The 26384-nt window shown below is 42.1% G+C and overlaps 1 protein-coding gene across 2 annotated transcripts in view; it reads left to right on the forward strand.

The window, feature by feature from the left end:
- Positions 1-26384, forward strand: part of PRDM11 (PR/SET domain 11) — a 223233-nt gene that overhangs the window by 59968 nt on the left and 136881 nt on the right. For both annotated transcript variants that reach the window (XM_053720556.1, XM_053720557.1), the window contains exon 4: positions 14592-14854. In XM_053720556.1, the coding sequence (XP_053576531.1) occupies positions 14592-14854 (263 nt within the window). The remainder of the gene's footprint in view (positions 1-14591; positions 14855-26384) is intronic.

Genomic DNA, 26384 nt, shown 5'->3' on the forward strand with positions numbered 1-26384 from the left:
AGGAGGTGCGTGATATTGTGGCGCCAAGTACATCAGGACGGCCCATACAAATCACTTTGCAAGACATGGCTAATGTTATGACTGAAGTATTATCTAAATTGCCAGAATTTAGGGGTAAACGCGACCACTCTGGGGTGAGAACAGAGTGCGCTGATAATAATAGAGCCATGTCTGATACTGCGTCACAATTTGCAGAACATGAGGACGGAGAGCTTCATTCTGTGGGTGACGGATCTGATCCAAGTAAACTGGATTCAGACATTTCAAATTTTAAATTTAAGCTTGAGAACCTCCGTGTATTACTAGGGGAGGTATTAGCGGCTCTGAATGATTGTAACACGGTTGCAATTCCAGAGAAAATATGTAGGCTGGATAAATATTTTGCGGTACCGACGTGTACTGACGTTTTTCCTATACCTAAAAGGCTTACAGAAATTGTTAACAAGGAGTGGGATAGACCCGGTGTGCCTTTTTCACCCCCTCCTATATTTAGAAAGATGTTTCCAATAGACGCCACCACACAGGACTTATGGCAGACGGTCCCTAAGGTGGAGGGAGCAGTTTCTACTCTGGCTAAGCGCACCACTATCCCGGTGGAGGATAGCTGTGCTTTTTCAGATCCAATGGATAAAAAGTTAGAGGGTTACCTTAAGAAAATGTTTGTTCAACAAGGTTTTATATTACAACCCCTTGCATGCATTGCTCCTGTCACGGCTGCGGCGGCATTCTGGTCTGAGTCTCTGGAAGAGACCATTAGCTCAGCTCCATTGGATGAGATTATAGACAAGCTTAGAGTCCTTAAGCTAGCTAATTCATTTATTTCTGATGCCGTAGTACACTTAACTAAACTTACGGCTAAGAACTCCGTATTCGCCATTCAAGCGCGCAGAGCGCTTTGGCTTAAATCCTGGTCAGCCGATGTGACTTCTAAATCTAAATTGCTTAACATGCCTTTCAAAGGGCAGACATTATTTGGGCCCGGTTTGAAAGAAATTATCGCTGACATTACTGGAGGTAAGGGCCATGCCCTGCCTCAAGACAGAGCCAAACCAAGGGCTAGACAGTCTAATTTTCGTGCCTTTCGTAACTTCAAGGCAGGAGCAGCATCAACTTCCTCCGCTCCAAACCAGGAAGGAACTGTTGCTCGCTACAGACAGGGCTGGAAACCTAACCAGTCCTGGAACAAGGGCAAGCAGGCCAGAAAGCCTGCTGCTGCCCCTAAGACAGCATGAAGTGAGGGCCCCCGATCCGGAAACGGATCTAGTGGGGGGCAGACTTTCTCTCTTCGCCCAGGCTTGGGCAAGAGATGTCTAGGATCCCTGGGCGTTAGAGATCATATCTCAGGGATATCTTCTGGACTTCAAAGCTTCTCCTCCAAAAGGGAGATTTCATCTTTCAAGGTTGTCAGCAAACCAGATAAAGAAAGAGGCGTTTCTACGCTGTGTACAAGACCTTTTACTAATGGGAGTGATCCACCCAGTTCCGCGGTCGGAACACGGACAAGGGTTTTACTCAAATCTGTTTGTGGTTCCCAAAAAAGAGGGAATCTTCAGACCAATCTTGGACTTAAAAATCCTAAACAAATTCCTAAGAGTTCCATCGTTCAAAATGGAAACTATTCGGACAATCTTACTATGATCCAAAAGGGTCAGTACATGACCACAGTGGATTTAAAGGATGCCTACCTTCACATACCGATTCACAAGGATCATTATCGGTACCTAAGGTTTGCCTTCCTAAACAGGCATTACCAGTTTGTAGCTCTTCCCTTCGGGTTAGCTATGGCTCCAAGAATCTTTACAAAGGTTCTGGGCTCTCTTCTGGCGGTACTAACACCGCGAGGAATTTCGGTAGCTCCGTACCTAGACGACATTCTGATACAAGCGTCAAGTTTCCAGACTGCCAAGTCTCATACAGAGTTAGTTCTGGCATTTCTAAGGTCGCATGGGTGGAAGGTGAACGTAGAAAAGAGTTCTCTAATGCCACTCACAAGAGTTCCCTTCTTGGGGACTCTTATAGATTCTGTAGAAATGAAAATTTACCTGACAGAGGACAGGTTAACAAAACTTCTAAATGCTTGCCGTGTCCTTCATTCCATTCAACACCCGTCAGTGGCTCAATGCATGGAGGTAATCGGCTTAATGGTAGCGGCAATGGACATAGTACCTTTTGCACGCCTGCATCTCAGACCACTACAATTGTGCATGCTAAGTCAGTGGAATGGGGATTACTCAGATTTGTCCCCTATGCTGAATCTGGATCAAGAGACCAGAGATTCTCTTCTATGGTGGCTTTCTCGGCCACATCTGTCCAGGGGGATGCCCTTCAGCAGGCCAGATTGGACGATTGTAACAACAGACTCCAGCCTGCTAGGTTGGGGCGCTGTCTGGAATTCCCTGAAGGCTCAGGGATCATGGACTCAGGAGGAGAGACTCCTTCCAATAAACATTCTGGAATTAAGAGCAGTTCTCAATGCCCTTCTGGCTTGGCCTCAGTTAGCAACTCTGAGGTTCATCAGGTTTCAGTCGGACAACATCACGACTGTGGCTTACATCAACCATCAGGGAGGGACAAGGAGTTCCCTAGCGATGATGGAAGTCTCAAAGATAATTCGCTGGGCAGAGTCTCACTCTTGCCACCTGTCAGCGATCCACATTCCAGGCGTGGAGAACTGGGACGCGGATTTCCTAAGTCGCCAGACTTTTCATCCGGGGGAGTGGGAACTTCATCCGGAGGTATTTGCCCAACTGCTTCGGCGTTGGGGCAAACCAGATCTGGATCTCATGGCGTCTCGCCAGAACGCCAAGCTTCCTTGTTACGGATCCAGGTCCAGGGACCCGGGAGCGGTTCTGATAGATGCTCTGACAGCACCTTGGGTCTTCAACATGGCTTATGTGTTTCCACCCTTCCCGATGCTTCCTCGATTGATTGCCAGGATCAAACAGGAGAGAGCATCGGTGATTCTAATAGCGCCTGCGTGGCCACGCAGGACCTGGTATGCAGATCTAGTGGACATGTCGTCCTGTCCACCATGGTCTCTGCCTCTGAGACAGGACCTTCTGGTTCAGGGTCCTTTCAAATATCCAAATCTAATTTCTCTGAGGCTGACTGCATGGAGATTGAACGCTTGATTCTATCAAAGCGTGGATTCTCAGAGTCAGTGATTGATACCTTAATACAGGCTAGGAAACCTGTTACCAGGAAAATTTACCATAAAATATGGCGTAAATACTTGCATTGGTGCGAATCCAAGAGTTACTCATGGAGTAAGGTTAGGATTCCTAGGATATTGTCTTTTCTACAAGAAGGTTTAGAAAAGGGTTTATCTGCTAGTTCGTTAAAGGGACAGATCTCAGCTCTGTCCATCCTTTTACACAAACGTCTGTCAGAAGTTCCAGACGTTCAGGCTTTTTGTCAGGCTTTGGCCAGGATTAAGCCTGTGTTTAAAACTGTTGCTCCGCCATGGAGCTTAAACTTAGTTCTTAACGTTTTACAGGGTGTTCTGTTTGAACCCCTTCATTCCATTGATATCAAGTTGTTATCTTGGAAAGTTCTGTTTTTAATGGCTATTTCCTCTGCTCGAAGAGTCTCTGAGTTATCGGCCTTACATTGTGATTCTCCTTACCTGATTTTTCATTCAGACAAGGTAGTTCTGCGTACTAAACCTGGGTTCTTACCTAAGGTAGTCACTAACAGGAATATCAATCAAGAGATTGTTGTTCCATCATTGTGCCCTAACCCTTCTTCAAGGAAGGAACGACTTCTGCACAATCTGGACGTTGTCCGTGCCCTGAAATTTTATTTGCAGGCAACTAAAGATTTTCGACAAACTTCTTCCCTGTTTGTCGTTTATTCTGGACAGAGGAGAGGTCAAAAGGCTTCGGCTACCTCTCTCTCCTTCTGGCTTCGTAGCATAATACGTTTAGCCTATGAGACTGCTGGACAGCAGCCTCCTGAAAGAATTACAGCTCATTCTACCAGAGCTGTGGCTTCCACTTGGGCCTTTAAAAATGAGGCCTCTGTTGAACAGATTTGCAAGGCTGCAACTTGGTCTTCACTTCACACCTTTTCAAAATTTTACAAATTTGACACTTTTGCTTCTTCGGAGGCTGTTTTTGGGAGAAAGGTTCTTCAGGCAGTGGTTCCTCCCGTTTAAAGGTCCTGCCTGTCCCTCCCATCATCCGTGTACTTTTAGCTTTGGTATTGGTATCCCATAAGTAATGGATGACCCGTGGACTGACTACACTTAACAGGAGAAAACATAATTTATGCTTACCTGATAAATTCCTTTCTCCTGTAGTGTAGTCAGTCCACGGCCCGCCCTGTTTTTACGGCAGGTCTAAATTTTAAATTAAACTCCAGTCACCACTGCACCCTATAGTTTCTCCTTTCTCGTTTGGTTTCGGTCGAATGACTGGGTATGACGTAGAGGGGAGGAGCTATATAGCAGCTCTGCTTGGGTGATCCTCTTGCACTTCCTGTTAGGGAGGAGATATAATCCCATAAGTAATGGATGACCCGTGGACTGACTACACTACAGGAGAAAGGAATCAGGTAAGCATAAATTATGTTTTTTGCAATATACTTCTATTAGCAAAATTGTTTCTAGTAAAGTTGTTACTGGGTGTGAGCGCTCTTGCACTAGCATAATGTGTGTTGTAAACATAAAATCCACTGACCTCGGTGCCTCTCGATCCTCAGTACCGGAAGTGGCGAAAACGAACCCGCTAGAAAAGGTCGCCCAAATTCTCCATTTAGCTAGAAGTGCCTTAGCAGAAAAACCATCACAGGAAGAAAAGTAGCAGGTACTTAGTGGCCACTAGATGGCGTGAAATGCGTCAGACATTCTGTCCTGTGTGTATATATGTCTGCCTGCATGTCTGTGCTGTTTTAAGGAATTTAATACAATTTTAAGATTTTATTGTTACGCAACTTGCTGCAGTGCTTGGTAATGTGTGTTGTGCCTGTGAAGACTTAGTTTGTGTCATATAAGCCACTGCTGACTATCTGAGAAGGTGTTTAAATACTGGCACATGTGTCCTTTACAGCATATGAACGTATGCCACTGAAAAACACTAATAACTTTTCCTAGAGGCATTTTTGCTAATGGAAGTATATTGCAAAATGCTTCTATTTAAAATTGAAATGCACGATGTAGATTTCAATTTTGACCTTTTTCTCCCTTTAGTTATCTTTTATTTATGTTTCTTTCTGAAATGCTCTTCTTTCCCAGCATATTTAAACAGACATAGGCCCCTATTTATCAAGGTCTGGCGGACCTCGCTGAATACGGCGAGCAATACGCTCTCCGTATTCAGCATTGCACCAGCAGCTCACAAGAGCTGCTGGTGCAACGCCGCCCGCTGCAGACTCGCGACCAATGGGCCGCCAGCAGGGGGTGTCAATCAATCCGATCGTACTCGATCGGGTTGATTTCCGGCGATGTCTGTCCGCCTGCTCAGAGCAGGCGGACAGGTTATGGAGCAGCGATCTTTGTGACCGCTGCTTCATAACTGCTGTTTCTGGCGAGCCTGCAGGCTCGCCAGAAACACGGGGCATCAAGCTCCATACAGAGCTTGATAAATATGCCCCATAGTGTAGACTTTTTTTGTTAGAGGTAACATTGGCTTGTGTCATACCTGACAGGTTTGTACAGAGGAAGAAAGCTGGATCTAACGCACAAGGAGATTAGCCTTGTACCTTATTCATTTGGTGCCTGATATAGTATTATTGCTGTATAGTGATGTGGGTTGAGTATTATGCATTATATAGAACTAACTAAAGGTGAACATGAAAATATTAGGTATAGCAGCATAAACTTAAATACAAATATAGCAGCAAAAAAACACTGCAATTAAATAATATCCATAAGTGAAATAAAGTCCTTTATACGGTTACCAACTGGTGCAGATTGGATAAACAAGTGAAGGACAACAATCTTAGACATTCCGTATGATGATCAATATATTGTCCGCTTGTAGGTCTCAAGATCCTCAGAGCAAATGAGCGCATCTGTAGCAAAACCGGAATCTCCTTCAGTTTGAAAGTGGACAAAACTGTAAAAAGAAGTAGGCACAGCGCACCTCCGACTCACCTTGAGTCGGAGCTGCGCTTTTCTTCTTCTTTTTACAGTCTTCTAGACCCAAAAGCAGGAGTCATGTTCGCCCTCGGCCTCAGCGTTAAAATCCATATAGATGACAAATCTTTTTGCCTATATTACCTGCTTGATGGGTCACCCCCTGCTGCTCACTTAAAAATACATTTTATAGTAATGTGTTAGATATTATTTACTGCAACGCAAAGGATCTGCATGCACAATTAATATTTATTTCATGTAATTAGCAAGAGTCCATGAGCTAGTGACGTATGGGATATACATTCCTACCAGGAGGGGCAAAGTTTCCCAAACCTCAAAATGCCTATAAATACACCCCTCACCACACCCACAAATCAGTTTTACAAACTTTGCCTCCTGTGGAGGTGGTGAAGTAAGTTTGTGCTAGATTCTACGTTGATATGCGCTCCGCAGCAGGTTGGAGCCCGGTTTTCCTCTCAGCGTGCAGTGAATGTCAGAGGGATGTGAAGAGAGTATTGCCTATTTGAATTCAATGATCTCCTTCTACGGGGTCTATTTCATAGGTTCTCTGTTATCGGTCGTAGAGATTCATCTCTTACCTCCCTTTTCAGATCGACGATATACTCTTATATATACCATTACCTCTACTGATTCTCATTTCAGTACTGGTTTGGCTTTCTACTACATGTAGATGAGTGTCCTGGGGTAAGTAAGTCTTATTTTTGTGACACTCTAAGCTATGGTTGGGCACTTTTATATAAAGTTCTAAATATTTGTGTTTAAACATTTATTTGCCTTGATTCAGGATGTTCAATATTCCTTATTTCAGACAGTCAGTTTCATTATTTGGGATAATGCATTTGAATAATCAATTTTTTTCTTACCTTAAAATTTGTCTTTTTTCCCTGTGGGCTGTTAGGCTCACGGGGGCTGAAAATGCTTCATTTTATTGCGTCATTCTTGGCGCAGACTTTTTTGGCGTAAAAAGTGTCAGCGTTACCGGATGTGGCGTCATTTTTTGGCGCTAAAAGCATTTAGGCGCCAAATAATGTGGGCGTCTTTTTTGCGCTAAAAAATATGGGCGTCATTATTGTCTCCACATTATTTAAGTCTCATTGTTTATTTGCTTCTGGTTGCTAGAAGCTTGTTCACTGGCATTTTTTCCCCATTCCTGAAACTGTCATTTAAGGAATTTGATCAATTTTGCTTTATATGTTGTTTTTTCTATTACATATTGCAAGATGTCTCAGATTGACCCTGAATCAGAAGATACTTCTGGAAAATCGCTGCCTGATGCTGGATCTACCAAAGTTAAGTGTATTTGCTGTAAACTTGTGGTATCTGTTCCTCAAGCTGTTGTTTGTATTGAATGTCATGACAAACTTGTTAATGCAGATATTTCCTTTAGTAATACTACATTACCTGTTGCTGTTCCATCAACATCTAATTCTCAGAGTGTTCCTGTTAACATAAGAGATTTTGTTTCTAAATCCATTAAGAAGGCTATGTCTGTTATTCCTCCTAGTAAACGTAAAAGGTCTTTTAAAACTTCTCATTTTTCAGATGAATTTTTAAATGAACATCATCATTCTGATTCTGATAATGATTCATCTGGTTCAGAGAATTCTGTTTCAGAGGTTGATGCTGATAAATCTTCATATTTATTCAAGATGGAATTTATTCGTTCTTTACTTAAAGAAGTCTTAATTGCATTAGAAATAGAGGAATCTGGTCCTCTTGATACTAAATCTAAACGTTTAAATAAGGTTTTTATATCTCCTGTAGTTATTCCAGAAGTTTTTCCTGTCCCTGATGCTATTTCTGAAGTAATTTCCAGGGAATGGAATAATTTGGGTAATTCATTTACTCCTTCTAAACGTTTTAAGCAATTATATCCTGTGCCATCTGACAGATTAGAGTTTTGGGACAAAATCCCTAAGGTTGATGGGGCTATCTCTACTCTTGCTAAACGTACTACTATTCCTACGGCAGATAGTACTTCCTTTAAGGATCCTTTAGATAGGAAAATTGAATCCTTTCTAAGAAAAGCTTACTTATGTTCAGGTAATCTTCTTAGACCTGCTATATCTTTAGCGGATGTTGCTGCAGCTTCAACGTTTTGGTTGGATGCTTTAGCGCAACAAGTAACAGATCATAATTCTCATAGCATTGTTAATCTTCTTCAACATGCTAATAATTTTATTTGTGATGCCATCTTTGATATCATTAGGGTTGATGTCAGGTATATGTCTCTAGCTATTTTAGCTAGAAGAGCTTTATGGCTTAAGACTTGGAATGCTGATATGTCTTCTAAGTCAACTTTGCTTTCCCTTTCTTTCCAGGGTAATAAATTATTTGGTTCACAGTTGGATTCTATTATTTCGACTGTAACTGGGGGGAAAGGAACTTTTTTACCACAGGATAAAAAATCTAAAGGTAAATTTAGGTCTACTAATCGTTTTCGTTCCTTTCGTCACAATAAGGAACAAAAGCCTGATCCTTCCCCTACAGGAGCGGTATCAGTTTGGAAACCATCTCCAGTCTGGAATAAATCCAAGCCTTTTAGAAAGCCAAAGCCAGCTCCCAAGTCAACATGAAGGTGCGGCCCTCATTCCAGCCCAGCTGGTAGGGGGCAGATTACGATTTTTCAAAGAAATTTGGATCAATTCGATTCACAATCTTTGGATTCAGAACATTGTTTCACAAGGGTACAGAATAGGCTTCAAGATAAGGCCTCCTGCAAGAAGAATTTTTCTTTCCCGTATCCCAGTAAATCCAGTGAAGGCTCAAGCATTTCTGAAATGTGTTTCAGATCTAGAGTTGGCTGGAGTAATTATGCCAGTTCCAGTTCTGGAACAGGGGCTGGGGTTTTACTCAAATCTCTTCATTGTACCAAAGAAGGAGAATTCCTTCAGACCAGTTCTGGATTTGAAAATATTGAATCATTATGTAAGGATACCAACATTCAAAATGGTAACTATAAGGACTATTCTGCCTTTTGTTCAGCAAGGGCATTATATGTCCACAATAGATTTACAGGATGCATATCTGCATATTCCGATTCATCCAGATCACTATCAGTTTCTGAGATTCTCTTTCCTAGACAAGCATTACCAGTTTGTGGCTCTGCCGTTTGGCCTAGCAACAGCTCCAAGGATTTTTACAAAGGTTCTTGGTGCCCTTCTGTCTGTAATCAGAGAACAGGGTATTGTGGTATTTCCTTATTTGGACGATATCTTGGTACTTGCTCAGTCTTCACATTTAGCAGAATCTCATACAAATCGACTTGTATTGTTTCTTCGAGAACATGGTTGGAGGATCAATTTACCAAAAAGTTCATTGATTCCTCAGACAAGGGTAACCTTTTTAGGTTTCCAGATAGATTCAGTGTCCATGACTCTGTCTCTGACAGACAAGAGACGTCTAAAATTGGTTTCAGCTTGTCGAAACCTTCAGTCTCGATCATTCCCTTCGGTAGCCTTATGCATGGAAATTCTAGGTCTTATGACTGCTGCATCGTACGCGATCCCCTTTGCTCGTTTTCACATGCGACCTCTTCAGCTCTGTATGCTGAACCAGTGGTGCAGGGATTGTACAAAGATATCTCAATTAATATCTTTAAAACCGATTGTACGACACTCTCTAACGTGGTGGACAGACCACCATCGTTTAGTTCAGGGGGCTTCTTTTGTTCTTCCGACCTGGACTGTGATTTCAACATATGCAAGTCTGACAGGTTGGGGAGCTGTTTGGGGGTCTCTGACAGCACAAGGGGTTTGGGAATCTCAGGAGGTGAGATTACCAATCAACATTTTGGAACTCCGTGCAATTTTCAGAGCTCATGGCCTCTTCTAAAGAGAGAGTCGTTCATTTGTTTTCAGACGGACAATGTCACAACCGTGGCATATGTAAATCATCAAGGAGGGACTCACAGTCCTCTGGCTATGATAGAAGTATCTCGAATACTGGTATGGGCGGAATCCAGCTCCTGTCTAATTTCTGCGGTTCATATCCCAGGTATAGACAATTGGGAAGCGGATTATCTCAGTCGCCAAACGTTACATCCGGGCGAATGGTCTCTTCACCCAGAGGTATTTCTTCAGATTGTTCAAATGTGGGGACTTCCAGAAATAGATCTGATGGCTTCTCATCTAAACAAGAAGCTTCCCAGGTATCTGTCCAGATCCAGGGATCCTCAGGCAGAGGCAGTGGATGCATTGTCACTTCCTTGGAAGTATCATCCTGCCTATATCTTTCCGCCTCTAGTTCTTCTTCCAAGAGTGATTTCCAAGATTCTAAAGGAGTGCTAGTTTGTTCTGCTGGTGGCTCCAGCATGGCCTCACAGGTTTTGGTATGCGGATCTTGTCCGGATGGCCACTTGCCAACCGTGGACTCTTCCGTTAAGACCAGACCTTCTATCGCAAGGTCCTTTTTTCCATCAGGATCTCAAATCCTTAAATTTGAAGATATGGAGATTGAACGCTTAATTCTCAGTCATAGAGGTTTCTCTGACTCTGTGATTAATACTATGTTACAGGCTCGTAAATCTGTATCTAGGAAGATATATTATCGAGTCTGGAAGATTTACATTTCTTGGTGTTTTTCTCATCATTTTTCTTGGCATTCTTTTAGAATTCCTAGAATTTTACAGTTTCTTCAGGATGGTTTGGATAAAGGTTTGTCTGCAAGTTCCTTGAAGGACAAATCTCTGCTCTTTCTGTTCTTTTTCACAGAAAGATTGTCAGTCTTCCTGATATTCATTGTTTTGTACAAGCTTTGGTTCGTATAAAACCTGTTATTAAGTCAATTTCTCCTCCTTGGAGTTTGAATTTGGTTCTGGGGGCTCTTCAAGCTCCTCCGTTTGAACCTATGCATTCGCTGGACATTAAATTACATTCTTGGAAAGTTTTGTTTCTTTTGGCCATCTCTTCTGCTAGAAGAGTTTCTGAATTATCTGCTTTTTCTTGTGAGTCTCCTTTTCTGATTCTTCATCAGGATAAGGCGGTGTTGCGAACTTCTTTTGAATTTTTACCTAAGGTTGTGAATTCTAACAACATTAGTAGAGAAATTGTGGTTCCTTCATTGTGTCCTAATCCTAAGAATTCTAAGGAAAGATCGTTGCATTCTTTGGATGTAGTTAGAGCTTTGAAATATTATGTTGAAGCTACTAAAAATTTCCGAAAGACTTCTAGTCTATTTGTTATCTTTTCCGGTTCTAGGAAAGGTCAGAAGGCCTCTGCCATTTCTTTGGTTAAAGTCTTTGATTCATCTTGCTTATGTCGAGTCGGGTAAAACTCCGCCTCAAAGGATTACAGCTCATTCTACTAGGTCAGTTTCTACTTCCTGGGCGTTTAGGAATGAAGCTTCGGTTGATCAGATTTGCAAAGCAGAAACTTGGTCTTCTTTGCATACTTTTACTAAATTCTACCATTTTGATGTGTTTTCTTCTTCTGAAGCAGTTTTTGGTAGAAAAGTACTTCAGGCAGCTGTTTCAGTTTGATTCTTCTGCTTATAATTTCATTTTTTTTCATTATAAGATTTAAACTTTGTTTTGGGTGTGGATTTTTTTCAGCGGATTTGGCTGTCTTTATTTTATCCCTCCCTCTCTAGTGACTCTAGCGTGGAAGATCCACATCTTGGGTAGTCATTATCCCATACGTCACTAGCTCATGGACTCTTGCTAATTACATGAAAGAAAACATAATTTATGTAAGAACTTACCTGATAAATTCATTTCTTTCATATTAGCAAGTGTCCATGAGGCCCACCCTTTTTTGTGGTGGTTATGATTTTTTTGTATAAAGCACAATTATTCCAATTCCTTATTTTTTATGCTTTCACACTTTTTTCTTATCACCCCACTTCTTGGCTATACGTTAAACTGATTTGTGGGTGTGGTGAGGGGTGTATTTATAGGCATTTTGAGGTTTGGGAAACTTTGCCCCTCCTGGTAGGAATGTATATCCCATACGTCACTAGCTCATGGACTCTTGCTAATATGAAAGAAATGAATTTATCAGGTAAGTTCTTACATAAATTATGTTTTTTAAAGAGTTAACAAATTCCATTTTGACAGGACCCCCCCCTATAGACTTGAATAAACTCCTTTGCTGTGGCCAATTAGAGTCAGATATAAACAAGCTCCAGTGTGTATCAACCAATCATTGTGCATGGAATTTGCTGTAGTGTTTCATCTATCTAGATAGGCTACAATTGTTTTATTTATTACACTTCTATATTTTTTTTTTCTCATATGTATTGTGCTAGAACCTGGCTCTCAAAAATAATGCTTTTTCAGGGCTTTCTCATATATTATAAGAATGTTTAATGTCTCTAGATAAGATTTTTAATTTCTCTCTCTGCAACACTCCAGAACCCAGCCTGCCAAGCTCCAAAACGACTTGTCCCCAGGGCTTTAAAATAAAAAATAAAAAATTGCCCTTCCCACAAACTTCAGCCCTACCATATCTCAAGTCCCACCCCTGAGGCTCTTGGTTCGTGTCAGTTAATTTTGTAAGAATTGGCTACAACTGTGAGACTATGCAGGTTTTTATTTAACATATACACATGTTGGCCTATTCATGAGCCATCCTATAAACACCCTTGTTTATGCACACTCTGACCTCTACACAAGCATGCTTATAGACATGCCTGCCTATACACACACTGACCTATACACCCACCAGCCTATAAGCCCAATGACATATACACCAGCCAGCCTATAAAAGAGATATCTATACACCCGCTGGCCTATAAGCGAGATACCTATACACCCGTCGGCCTATAAGCGAAAAACCTATAAAGCTTTCGGCCTATAAGCGTGATGACCTATACACCCGTCGGCCTATAAGCGTGATGACCTGTGCACGAAATGGCCTATATACCCGCCAGCCTATACATGTGATGACCTATACACATGCCGGCCTATACATGCGATGACCTGAACATGTTCCCGGCCTATACATGCGATGACCTTTACACGTGCCAGCCTATATATGCGATGACTTGTACACGTGCCAACCTATACATGTGATGACCTGTACATGCGATGACCTATTCACACGCCGGCCTATACACGTGCTGGCTTATACATGTGATGACTTATACACCCGCCAGCCTGTACACACACACCTATACTCCCGCCAGCCTATACATAGGATGACCTATACACATACCGGCCTATACACGGAATGACCTATACTCCCGAAGGCCTATATACACACCGGCCTATACAGGTGATGAACTACACTCCCACCGGCCTATACATGTGCTGACCTATACACCCGCCGGCCTGTACACACACACACACCTATACTCCCGCCAGCTTATACTTAGGATGACCTATACAGGTACTGGCTTTTACTCCCACCAGCCAATACATGCAATGGTCTATACATGTAATGACCCATACTCCCGGCGGCCTATACATGCAATGGCCTATACACACACTGGCCTATACCAATATTGACCTATACATCCACCAGGCCTATACATGCGATGACCTATACTCCCCGCTGGCCAATACACGGAATGACCTATACTCCCTGCCGGCCTATACACGCGATGACCTATACTCCTGCCGGCCTAGTCATGTGATGGCCTATACACGCCTCGCCCAAAACACACCGGCCTATACACACAATGACCTATACTCCCCTCCGGTCTATACATGCACCGGCCTATACTCCCACCGGTCTATACATGTGATGGCTTAAACACGCACTGGCCTATACATGCGATGACCTATATACTCCTGCCGGCCTATACATGCAATAGCCTACATACTACTGCCGGCCTATACATGCAATGGCCTATATACTCCTGCCGGCCTATACATGCGATGACCTATATTCCCCACTGGCCTATACACTCGATGACCTATATTCCCCGCCGGGCCTATATACACAATGACCTATACTCCACACTGGCCTATATATGCAATTACCTATACTCCCCACTGGCCTATATGCGTAATGGCGTAGACTCCCGCCAGCCTATACAAGCTTTGACATATACTCCTGCCGGCTTATACATGCGATAGTATATATCCCCACCGGTCTATAAATGCGAAGGCCTATACACGCGATGGCCTATATATCCTGGCAGCCTATACATACAATGAACTATAATCCCTCAAGCCTATACACGCGATTACCTATACTCCCTCCGGGCCTATACATGCAATGACTTATCGTCCCTCCGACCTATGCACGCACCAGCCTATACACACTTACCCAGAAGTGTGTATATGAGCATTATGCAGAGAAGGGAGTGAATTGTTGCAAACAAGGAGTGGTAGATGCTGGATACAAAGCACTAGGAGCCTTCGGGTATACCCCCCCCATTGGTCCCAAGCACCCAAAACTAACAGGCAAGATTTCAGATTAGAGATGCATTCTGTTTGTGGGCATGTGGTTAGGGCTGTTTGTGTTGTCAGAGAGATCATAAAAAGAACTTTGCAAACTGACTTTTTGGGGTTGCTATTTATTGTGATTATCACTGTTCTTTCTCACAGTCTGCGAGTCCTGCCAAGAGTACTTTGTGGATGAATGTCCGAGCCATGGTCCCCCTGTTCTTATTTCGGATACTCCTGTTCCTTTTGGGACTCACAAACGAGCGGCTTTGTCAGCACCATGTGGGATTGAGGTGCTAAGGGACAGCCATGGAGAGAATGAAGTACGTTGTGTGAACAAGGTCATTCCTAAAGGGCAAATCTTTGGACCCTATGAAGGACAAATCTCCTCGCAAGACAAATCTTCAGGTTTCTTCTCCTGGCTGGTGAGTAACAGTTACATGTATAATGTCCTACTTGACTGCATGTGACAGCTACATCTATAATGTCCTACTGTCTGCATGTGACAGCTACATGTATTTTATCATACTGATTGTGTGCAACTGCTACGTGCATATTATCATCAAACTGACTTGGACTGACTGCGTTGTGCATATCATCATCATACTGATTGGGACTGACTTCGACATCATCATCATCATACTGACTGGGACTGACTGCGACTTCATCATACTAACTGTGACTGACTGCAACATCATCATCATACTGATTGGGGACTGACTGCGACATCATCATCATACTGACTGGGACTGACTGCAACATCATCATCATACTGATTGGAACTGACTGCGACATCATCATACTGATTGGAACTGACTGCGACATCATCATACTGATTGGGACTGACTGCGACATCATCATCATCATACTGATTGGAACTGACTGCGCCATCCTCATCATCATCATCATCATACTGATTGGGACTGACTGCGACATCATCATCATCATACTAATATGGATTGACTGCGACATCATCATCATACTCACTGGTACTGACTGCGACGTCATCATCATACTAACTGGAACTGACTGCGACGTCATCATCATACTAACTGGGACTGACTGCAACATCATCATCATACTAACTGGGACTGACTGCAACATCATCATCATACTAACTGGGACTGACTGCAACGTCATCATCATACTGACTGGGACTGACTGCGACATGCATATCATAATACCGACTGGTATTGACTGTGACATGCATATAATCATCATACTGATTTGGACTGACTGTGACATGCATTTCTTTGTAATGGTGGTGAGAGTGCACACAAATCCTTACTGTTAGGAATTCATCACCTGAAATTCCTAATTTTCTCTGTGACAGGCATAATGTGCTAAACGAGACTGCACCCTGAGTGGCACTGGCCTTTTGGACAAGCACAGAAGTTTTTCTAGCTTTTGTTCTGTATCCGTTGAGTGTGTCTCTCTCTATTTTCTTGTTTGAATTCATCACCTTGCCACCAGATGGAGACAAAGACACCCTACAGTAAAAGCTTTAATATCTCTCCCACTTCCTGTTCCCTCCCAGTATTTCTTTGCCTAGTCAAGGATTCAGCCGAAGACAGAGGTGCTCTGTACTTATTGGATTTTATCTAAATTTTCCCTTAATGGATAGTTCCTAGAAGAGAGGGAAATAGGAAAGTACTTGGCTGTGCAATACAAATCTTTTCTCTGGAGTTGTGGTCACGAGCCTGCACGGGTGTTGCTGGGAAGTTCCCATAGTAACCTCCTGTTTAGCCATGCTGATGTACTCTCTCAGTATATCCTCCAATGTTAGTTACAGTACAGTATGGGCTCTCTATTGTATCCTCAGGATTATTAACAGGGTGAGGGGACATAATCTGGGTAAGTGCATGCATGTCTTCAGTGCCCACACTCCATCAGTAGATACATACACATATGTACATTGTAGCCAGCATGCAGCATGATGGTTTCTAAATTGAAAGACCCTTCTAAGGATATATTCCAACCCTAGACACTAGGTGCACAATGATACTAATATGTAATACAGAATATATACTTAAAAACAAAGCGTATATTATTTACCTTCCACACGTTAGATCATTAGCAATTTTCTATCATATGATATTTCAATGTCCAGTGCACAGTACCGGCTGCTCTTCTTGTACAAAATCTTCAGATTCACTCTGAAATAAATAAAACAAATAGAAGGCGCCTCCTGTTGCAACTCCATTACAAACATCCAAACATATCACAAACAATGTTACTGCAAATGAACTTGCATATCTGGCAGACTGGTATGTGCTTATTCTGGCAGACTGGTATCTCTATGTCCCAGCTCACTGGCTCCCGGTGAAGGATGTGCTACCCACTACAACGTCCAACCCTGTATGGAAAGAATCTGTTGTGCTTCAACTTGATAATAGTTATTTGTTTATTTAAAATAATGACAAGTTAAAACCCAGAGGGAACGATAAGTAACCCTGTGGTATCAAAACAGAACAGCTACGCGTTTCTCAGCTGCAAGAGCTGTTTCATCAGGTGTCTGTTTCTGGAAGAGTGTTCATTTTTTCCCACCAAAGTTAATTTTGTCTCTCTCTCTCTCTCTCTCTCTCTGCTTATTTTCCTGGCGGCCATGTTACACTACAGTCTCACCAGTCCTCTGTGGAATACTCTCCGGAGGGAGTGAGATTCCTTTACCGGAGGCAGAGGGGTGTCTTTTTGCAGGTTTTTCCTTACTCATATGAGGTTAAAGATTTTAGTAAAGACTTATATAACCTTTAAGGGTAGTTCAGTGGTTTATTTTTTCTACACTTTACTATAATCTATGTACCATTTCTGTACAGTACCATCACTATTTATGAAACGCTGTACTGGAACATTCATTAATAAGATCGTTTTTTAACCTTATTTGTCATGGTGCACACTATATCTATCTCTTCTGGGTAGTACACTCAGAACATAGGCTCTATTATTTTAATTTTGTCTAACCATCATCTGTATGCTTTGTGTGTTACAGGGGCTGTTCTAAATAGTAATTTATTGTTATCTGTGTCATTTCTGTATTATTACCAATGCTATGGCAGTTTGCAGTATGTCATGTTTCAGTATTCTGCTTTTCTGGCATTTGCTCAAAAATTCTATCTAGTCTGTTCTCTTCTATATATTTAGTTCAACATGTTCCACTCAGAGGTTACCGTTGATTTTCTTTGCTCAGTGTTAGCCTCAGGAGACGCAAGGTGCTGATTCAGTTTACTTGTTCAGCACTTTCTTGGGTCGCCTCTCGCAGTGTTTAAATCTGCTATCTAAGGATATTTCCTCCTTCACAAGGCCTCCTAGTTCCTACTTGTCTGCCTGGAGTTTGTCAGCTTACCACATCCGTACCTAGGAAGATTTTCTCTAGGTGTGGTTGATGTATCTTCTTAGTGTTCAGCTAGAGATTATACTCTGTGTGATGTTCATATTCCCCAAATCGGATTCTAGAGGCCTGAAATAATTTTTTGTTAAGTTCTTTGGAAGATTTCTTTCTGCTTCTTGTTTTACTCTCAGGCAGCCTTTTATTTTTTTGCCTTCCATTTATCAGACATTTGTTCAGACTCTGGTTAGTTTCAGTCCTGTTGTCAAGTCCCTTTTTTTCCCCCTTGAAATTTGATCTGGGTTCTGGGGGTTTTGCATATTAAATCTAGGTTCTAAGCCAAAATCTTAGTCTGTGTGCTTATCACACGTCCTGAAAGTAGTCTGGGCATTTTACATTTTTATTTCAGGCTACTAGAGTCTTTCGGCAGTTTTTCAGTTTCTTCCTTTTCTAGAGAACATAAGGGCCGAAGTGCGTCATCTTTTTTTTTTGTAGCTTCTTGGTTGAGGCGTCCATTTATTAGCGCTCTTTTGGAGACAGATCAGTTTCAGTTTAATTTATATATCGTCCTTTGATGTTTTTTTTTTTTGTCTCGGTTGAAGTAACATTTGATTGGTAGGTCCTGTAGTTCATGGTAAATAGGTGCCTGCCTTTTTTTTTTTTTTTTTTTTTGTCCCACCCATTTTTAGTGGACTCAGCTTGGGTATTAGTTCTAAACAGTAAGGGTTTTCATGGACTCTCACCACCATTAGAAAGAAAACATAATTTATGCTTACAAGATAAATTAATTTCCTTCTTGGTGGTGAGAGTCCATGAACCCGCCGAATTTTACTATTAGGGTCTAGTTTGTGCCTCTTTACCCTACTATCTTTTTTTTTTTTTATTCTTCCTGTTCTTGACTTTATGAAATACTGGGAGGGAACAGGAAGTGGGAGCGATATTAAAGCATTTACTGTAGGATGTCTTTGCCTCCTCCTGGCGAATTCCCAACAGTAAGGACTTTCGTGGAGACTCACCACGAAAAAATAAATTAATTTATCAGGTAAGCATAAATTATGTTAACATCATACTAATTTGGAATGACTGTAACATTCATCTCATCATCACACTGAATGGGACTGACTACAACATGCATATCACCATCATACTGACAGGGACTTACTGTGACATGCATATCATCATCATCATCATCATACTGACTGGGACTTACTGTGACATGCATATCATCATCATCATCATACTGACTGGGACTTACTGTGACATGCATATCATCATCATATTTACTGGGACTTACTGTGACATGCATATCATCATCATCATACTGACTGGGATTGACTGCAACCTTGCATATCATCATCATACTGATTGGGGCTGACTGCAACCTGCATATCATCATCATACTGATTGGGGCTGACTGCAACATGCATATTATCATCATAGTGATTGGGACTAACTGCAACATGCATTTGTTTCATAAGATGGTGAGAGTCCATGAGCGTTCACTTCCGGCAAGTCCAGTCCTACAGGAGTAGGCAAAATACCCCACATCACAAAACTTTAATCCCTCCGACTTTCCCATGATTCCTTAGTCATTTTTTGCCTCCAGCAAGGAGGAAGGTAGGAAGTGCTGATCTACACATTGATTAAAGAGGTTCTCAAACTGATACAAGACCCAATATCCCCCTTAGAGAGCCGGGAATAGGACAAAGAGGTGTAAAGAAATACATTGGCGGTGATAGTAATTCCCCTGCAGGAGTTTGTCACTTGCCTGCCACAGGTGTCGTTGGGACTGATCCTGCAGCCTCCTTGTTGGTGCCTCAGAGTACTCCTTCCTTAGATCTTGTATTAGTGCGTACTACACAGGAATGGCTCTTCTACTGGAAGCCGGCCTCCTGCAGCTTGGTACTCTTTCCTTAGATCCTATGTTAGTGTGTAATAAACAGTATGGGCTCTTCTACTTGAAGCAGGTCTCCTGTAGTTTGGCACTCCTTCCTTAGATCCAATGCTAGTGTGTACTACACAGGATGGGCTTTTAAACTAGAAACCGGCCTCTTGCAGCTTGGTACTCTTTTCTTAGATCCTATGTTAGTGTGTACTACACAGGATGGGCTTTTAAACTGGAAGCCGGCCTCCTGCAGCTTGTTACTCCTTCCTAAGATCCTATGTTAGTGTGCACTACACAGGATGGGCTCTTCTACTGGTAGCAGGTTTCCAGCAGCTTGGCACTCCTTCCTTAGATCCAGTGCTAGTGAATACTACACTGGATGGGCTATTCTACTGGACGCAGTCTCCTGCAGCTTGGTACTCCTTTGTTAGATCCAGTGTTAGTGAGCACTACACAGGATGGGCTAGTCTGTATATATCACACATCAATAGTATTACTTTTATTTCTTTTTAATGTTGTACTATTTTTGTTTTATTTTCATCTACACACCTCATACCACTAACATGAATCCAAATATGACCATACTGTTATTTGTGTTAACCCTTTTCTCACTCCAATTTTGTTCACATCACTACAGCCATAAGCACACACCTCAAACTAGAAAACAAATTATCATGCACCATAGCCTGCTCTGTTGCTGTAACTTATCTGCTGAGTGCTGGTAGAGAGTTATAAAAAATAACCCTCCTACCCCCACCTCACAAAACTATAAAGTATCCCATTCACTATATGGCAAAACAAAAACTATGTCCAAATTTCTATTCCTTATGTTACTTGCCTTTGCAAATGATGTAGAGTCTAACCCTGGTCCCCCAACACATTTCATTCCTAGCCTTCCAGCTTAAAAAGGAATCTCCTTTGTGCACTGTAATATCCGCAGCTTACTACCAAAAATTGATGCACTACAAGCTTGGTGTTTACAATACAATCCCAAAATCATTGTGATCTCTGAATCATGGCTAACAGCAAGAAATACCTGACTCTGCCATTGCAATACATGGGTATTCATGCCATAGAAATGACAGAGCAAAGAGAGGAGGCGGCATTGTAATTTATGTTGACAATTTCACAAAGTACACCCCCCTTACAAAAATCTAGCTCTCCTGCCACCTTTGATTTCCTTTCTGGCACAATTGAGATCCCGTGCAGTAAATCGATAATTGTTGCAGGAATCAACCGCCCACCTAGCTCCACTGTGCATTCCCTTTCTGACATAGCACATCTCCTTAGTGAAACCATAGCTCAAAACCCAAAAAGTGAAGTTTTGGTTTTTGGAGATTTTAATATTGATTGGCTGAATCCAAAAAATAATAGTTGTTGCTCTGTGTTTAAGTCTTTGCAGCTAACACAATTAATCTCCTCCCCAACTCACATAAACATCAAAAGCCATAATCACACCCTGCTCGATTGGATTCTCTCCACCTCTTCCGACCGAATCCAGGAAGAGCAGGTGTTCTCCCTAACAATTTCAGTGACCACTGCTTAGTGTACTGTGTGCGCAAAATAAAGGCAACTAAAACCTCTCCCAAGGTTAAAATCACCAGGTCCTTAAAAAAAATTAATCTTCAATCATTTCTTTTTTTTTTTTTTTTAAATTTTATTTATAACCAGCATGAGGTACAAGAATAAACTGTATATCTGTGAAACACCACGCAGGGTGAGATAAAAGTTTACAGAGTAGATAAAACAGTACAATGTGACTACCAAGTGCAAATATTTCCAATACATTTAAGAAACAAGAAGGAGAAAAGAAGCTCAATGGTTACAGTTACAATAAAGGCTGCAGAGATCCTCTACGAATGAGAGAGCAGTTTAGTTTTTACACAGGTGTACCTCACTACTGGGTTTTTTTATTATTTTATAACCTAACATAACTAAACATCGACAAAACTAAGCTAAAACTAGTACACACTGTCAATTCACCCTTGATGCTCTACAACTCTGATGCGTTGTACTCAGATCATAGGAGTCAGAGCAAAATTGCGGGGATATCCCAGCTATCCCTGTGGGCATTTCTGCATGAGTGTTCCCTTAATGCTAGGCCTGTCCCTCCATAAAGAGGTTCCAATCATATGAGATCTAGTCTATAATGAGTATATTGGGTAAATTGAAACCGTATGGGGGACAGCTGTTGTATCTCAGTCCTATAGCCCGGTAGTAATGTGAGTTTCATGTGTAGAATTGGCACTATCATGGGAATGATATTGATTTATGCTGTGCCCCTGACCAAGACTATATGTTACCAGATTTTCGGGTACACAGAGTGGAGGGACCGATTTACTAGTATAGGGGACTAACAGGCATTTATGTAGTTGACTCTTAGCCTGGGGTCTGGAGATAGGACGCCAGTATCAATCTAGGGGCTGCTGTAAGATGACTATATTCAGGCTGCTTACAGAAAAAGAAAAGCTGTATGTGCTGATAGCAAATACTGAGTTAGTATGAGTTATGTAGAGAGAATGATGACTAGCAGCATTAAGTACTGTGGGGTATTAATATTATGCTGCAGTAATGAAACCAAACCCAAATAAGCAGGTATCGTAGTCAGGGTAAGTGACATTCGACCAAAAGTGCATAGAGATAAGTATATAACGAAATTGCCTAGTCCCCAATAAAATTGAGAATCTATGAATTTGAGGGAGTTGAACTGGTTGGAGAAGTTACTATGTGTCAGGGTGATGAGCGCTAGCTAAATAGAGTTTAAAATACTAAACAGGATGAGAACATTAATAAACAAAACAGAACAAAATAAAACACAATAACCAAACTATGGAGTTACAGTGGAAATGCGGCCCTTATAAGAAAGCAGCGTGGCTAAAGTTGTTGACACATTATGAGGGTTTTAACGCACTGCAATCCTCAGCAGACAGCACTATAATTTTTCAGTAGTTCAGAATCATAGCTAATAATACAACACATATTACATAATAAAATAATGAAATAGTGAAATAGAGCTTCTAAGCTACACATATAAGTTAAACTAAAACAAGGCAGGTCCTGAATGGGTTCAGCAGGTATATGGGCGGTAGCTGCAATAGGAAAAAATCTAAGTTAAGTAGAGTGGTCCCCAGCCAGGTATGTGTAAGGGCATCAATTACTCAGCTTCAATTAATTCACAGATTGTACTGCCCGGCAGGTATCTTATATTATACAATGGGTTAGTGACTGACTGTGCTAATCACCCAGTGTAAACAGTGTGGCCGCTCCTATGTTGCATGCACGTAAATACTTGATAGATTCTTGGTGGTTCTGGGTGGGATGGGTGCATTCATAAGCTACTCAAAACTATTAAGTACATCTGACTATGGCCCCCAGCAGGAGATTATATATATAAATATGGTGAGATCTCAGTGTGCAGTATCGTTTTGATTCACCAAGGTGCATCTAATAAGAAAAAGTGCTGACAAGATTTTATTGTAAGTTGCCTGCCAAACAAAGTACTATTAGTAGACTGAATAACACTGACCGGCAAAGCAAACAAACAGCACCGAAGCAGCACAAAGTGGTTGATATACATGACAATAGATTAGTGCAGCCGCTGCTTCTAAGTGCCTTCAGCCCCTGTGTGTCCTGATAAGAAATTATGCTTTCTAATAGGTATGGTAGACTCAATTCTTTCAACACACAAGAAGCGGTGTATGACTGAGAATAAAGTGCAAAGGTACCAGAGCACACACACAGTCAGATATTAAAATATGTCCGTTACTCCACCATTATACATGAGCCAGCTGAAAATTTGTATTCATACGACCGCTCTGCCACCCAGTCAGCTGGAGTATAGGATTATTGTCTGGAGCGGATCACCCGACCCCAGCACGAGAAGGAGTATGGCACTCATGCCTCAGAAGGGTGCAGTTCTTTTGCGGCTGAGATAGGGGTTGTTCCGCAGCAAGAAGCCAATACAGTGGCGCTACAACAGAATAGCCGTCACCTTGCGGTGTGGAGGTTACAACCGCTGCCTGTCTGCTCTCCTGTGCAGCATGAGTTCTGCAGCTATTGTCTTCTCCCGGTGTGCGCAGTGCGGCGAGGGCCTCTGGGGGCTCGGGAGTTGCATCGTCGCCCCTTTCCGGCAGGTGAGGACATTTGCCAGGCGTGTCGGCTGAACACAACAGCATGCTGATGGCTGGAGAGCCGAGGTGAAGAGGATCAGGGACACCGATCGTGGGGCCGTCAGCGCTCTCAGTCCCAAAGAGTGCCAGGAGTCCCGAGGTTTGATGCGCCTCTACAGAAGCAGGTCTTAGGTAGATCCGTGTGTTGGGGACCGCTACCTCTTTCAATATCTCTGTTTCCGACATGATCAGGTAGTTTGGTTGAGGAGGGAGGATAGGGGAGAGTGATTCTTCCATCTGTGATATAGTGCCGTTATCTAAGGTATCGCTGTTCACACGAGCTGGTGACATCTGACGAGGCACACTCAGACATGTAGGAATTACATGAGGATGTTCGGGTGTGCGAAGCTCTCGCACTTCACAGAGGAGATCCCCTATAGTTGTTGTTAAGGAATCCAGCATAGGCATGAATATATCTACTAGGGCCTCAGCAATGCGAGCCATCTTGGTTGTCTGAGCATGCACGTCTGTAGGTCCAAAAACAAATTCCTTACTTTTCTGTATCTTCTCGGAGGCCAGGAGTTGTAATGTCCTGATCCTGGAGTATTCCCAGGCACAATTATTGCCAAGGGAGGTATGGATGGCTGGGGATGTTGCCACAGTGTACTTAAAAGCAGGTTTCAGTCCCGGAGCAAAGTGAAGCTGTGGCCATCTTGTTAAGCCGCCTACCGGAAGTCGGGGCAATCTTCAATCATTTCTAAATGACATCAAGAACGTCCCCTGGCACAGATTAAACCTAATCCCAGATCTTGACTCTGCAGTTGAATTCTTTCAGTCCGAACTCCTACAAGTTTGGAATTTACATGCCCCGCTGCGTAAGGTAAGAGTAAAAGGAGCACACTTGAATTGGATCACAGCTGTCCTCATTCAAATGTACCAGTTTCGGGATTCATTGTGGTCAAAGTTCAAGCATACTGGCTCTATAAACGATCACTGTGTATATAGACAATGGCGAAATATATGCACTAAACAAACAAAATTGACCAAGGCCCAATATTTCTGTGAAAATCTGAACAATAACATATCAAACCCTAGAAAGTTTTGGAAACTCATAAATAACTTACAAACTCCACCAATCCACTCCCAACCCTCCACTGTCAATGTGGACAACCAAACCCTGCAACTCCCCTTAGAAGTAGCAAATGCCTTTAACAATTATTTTGTTGGATGCTCCACCACCCTGATTAACAAACTAATAAATGACACGCATCCTGAAGCTACAAATGTGGATCAGACCCCACTTAATCAGGAAAGACCCATTATAGAGAAGTTCAATTTTAGACCTGTACCCATCAATGTCATTAAGAAACACCTTTAATAACCTAAAAATGAAAAACCAGTCTGGACCTGATCAAATCCCAGCAATGCTGTTGAAGCTTAGTGCGCCAGTTATTGCTAAACCTGTCACAACCCTAATTAACGAATCCTTGGTGTTTGGATACATACCCAAACTTTGGAAGACTGCAAGAATAGTGCCTATCCATAAAAGTGGGGAGATAACCTTGGTTTCTAACTATCGCCCAATATCATTGCTCCCAGTATTGTCAAAAATCTTAGAAAAATGTGTCCATACGCAATTATGTGAATATTACCAACAATCTAACTATCTGACCCCTGATCAATCAGGTTTTCGTACAAATCACTCCACTACAACTGCCCTCCTAAAAGTTTGCAACAACATCCAAACTGGAATGGAACAAGGAGACCTAACTGGAGCTATTTTCCTTGATTTTGCAAAGGCCTTTGACACAGTAGACCACGACATACTACTGCTCAAATTAAAAAAATTCAGGTATTAGTGATCATCCGCTAACCTGGTTTTGATCATATGTATCGGATTGATCACAATATGTCTCCATTTCTGACAGCAACTCCCTCCCTCTCCCAGTCACGTATGGTGTTCCCCAAGGTTCCATTCTCGGCCCCCTACTATTCACCTTATTTATAAATGATCTGCCTAATGTCTGCAAATCGTCAACTGTACACATGTACGCAGACGACACAGTAATCTATGCAAACAATTCCGATCTGCCGCAGCTTCAAGCAGTGCTCCAAGACCAGTTCACAGAGGTAGAAAAGTGGATCTCAAAACACAAACTCTTCCTAAACACTGACAAAACTGTCACAATGATCTTTGGAACAGGACCTAAACTACACAAACTACAAAATTCCCATCTATGCATCAAAACAAAATCAAATTGTACACTGACCGCAGTCCACTCTTTTAAATACTTGGGTATGTTGTTAGACCCCAATCTATCTTTTGGCCTCCATATAGAAAAACTGGCATCTAAGCTTTATCCAAAAATAGGTGCCCTGTACAGAAACAAATCCTGCCTCAGCCCTACTGTAAATGAAAAGATTGTACAGGAAATGCTGATGCCAATCGTGGATTATGGGGATGTAGTATATGCACCTGCACTGCAAACTCACCTTAATAAACTTAATACATTGTATAACTCGTTCTGCCGCTTTGTGCTACAATGTAATTACAGGACCCACCATTGTGACATGCTAAAAGAACTAAACTGGCTGTCGCTGGAATCCAAACACAACCTCCATCTTTCCAGCCTTGC

Source organism: Bombina bombina, chromosome 7 (assembly GCF_027579735.1).
Source record: "Bombina bombina isolate aBomBom1 chromosome 7, aBomBom1.pri, whole genome shotgun sequence".
Lineage (NCBI taxonomy): Eukaryota > Metazoa > Chordata > Amphibia > Anura > Bombinatoridae > Bombina > Bombina bombina.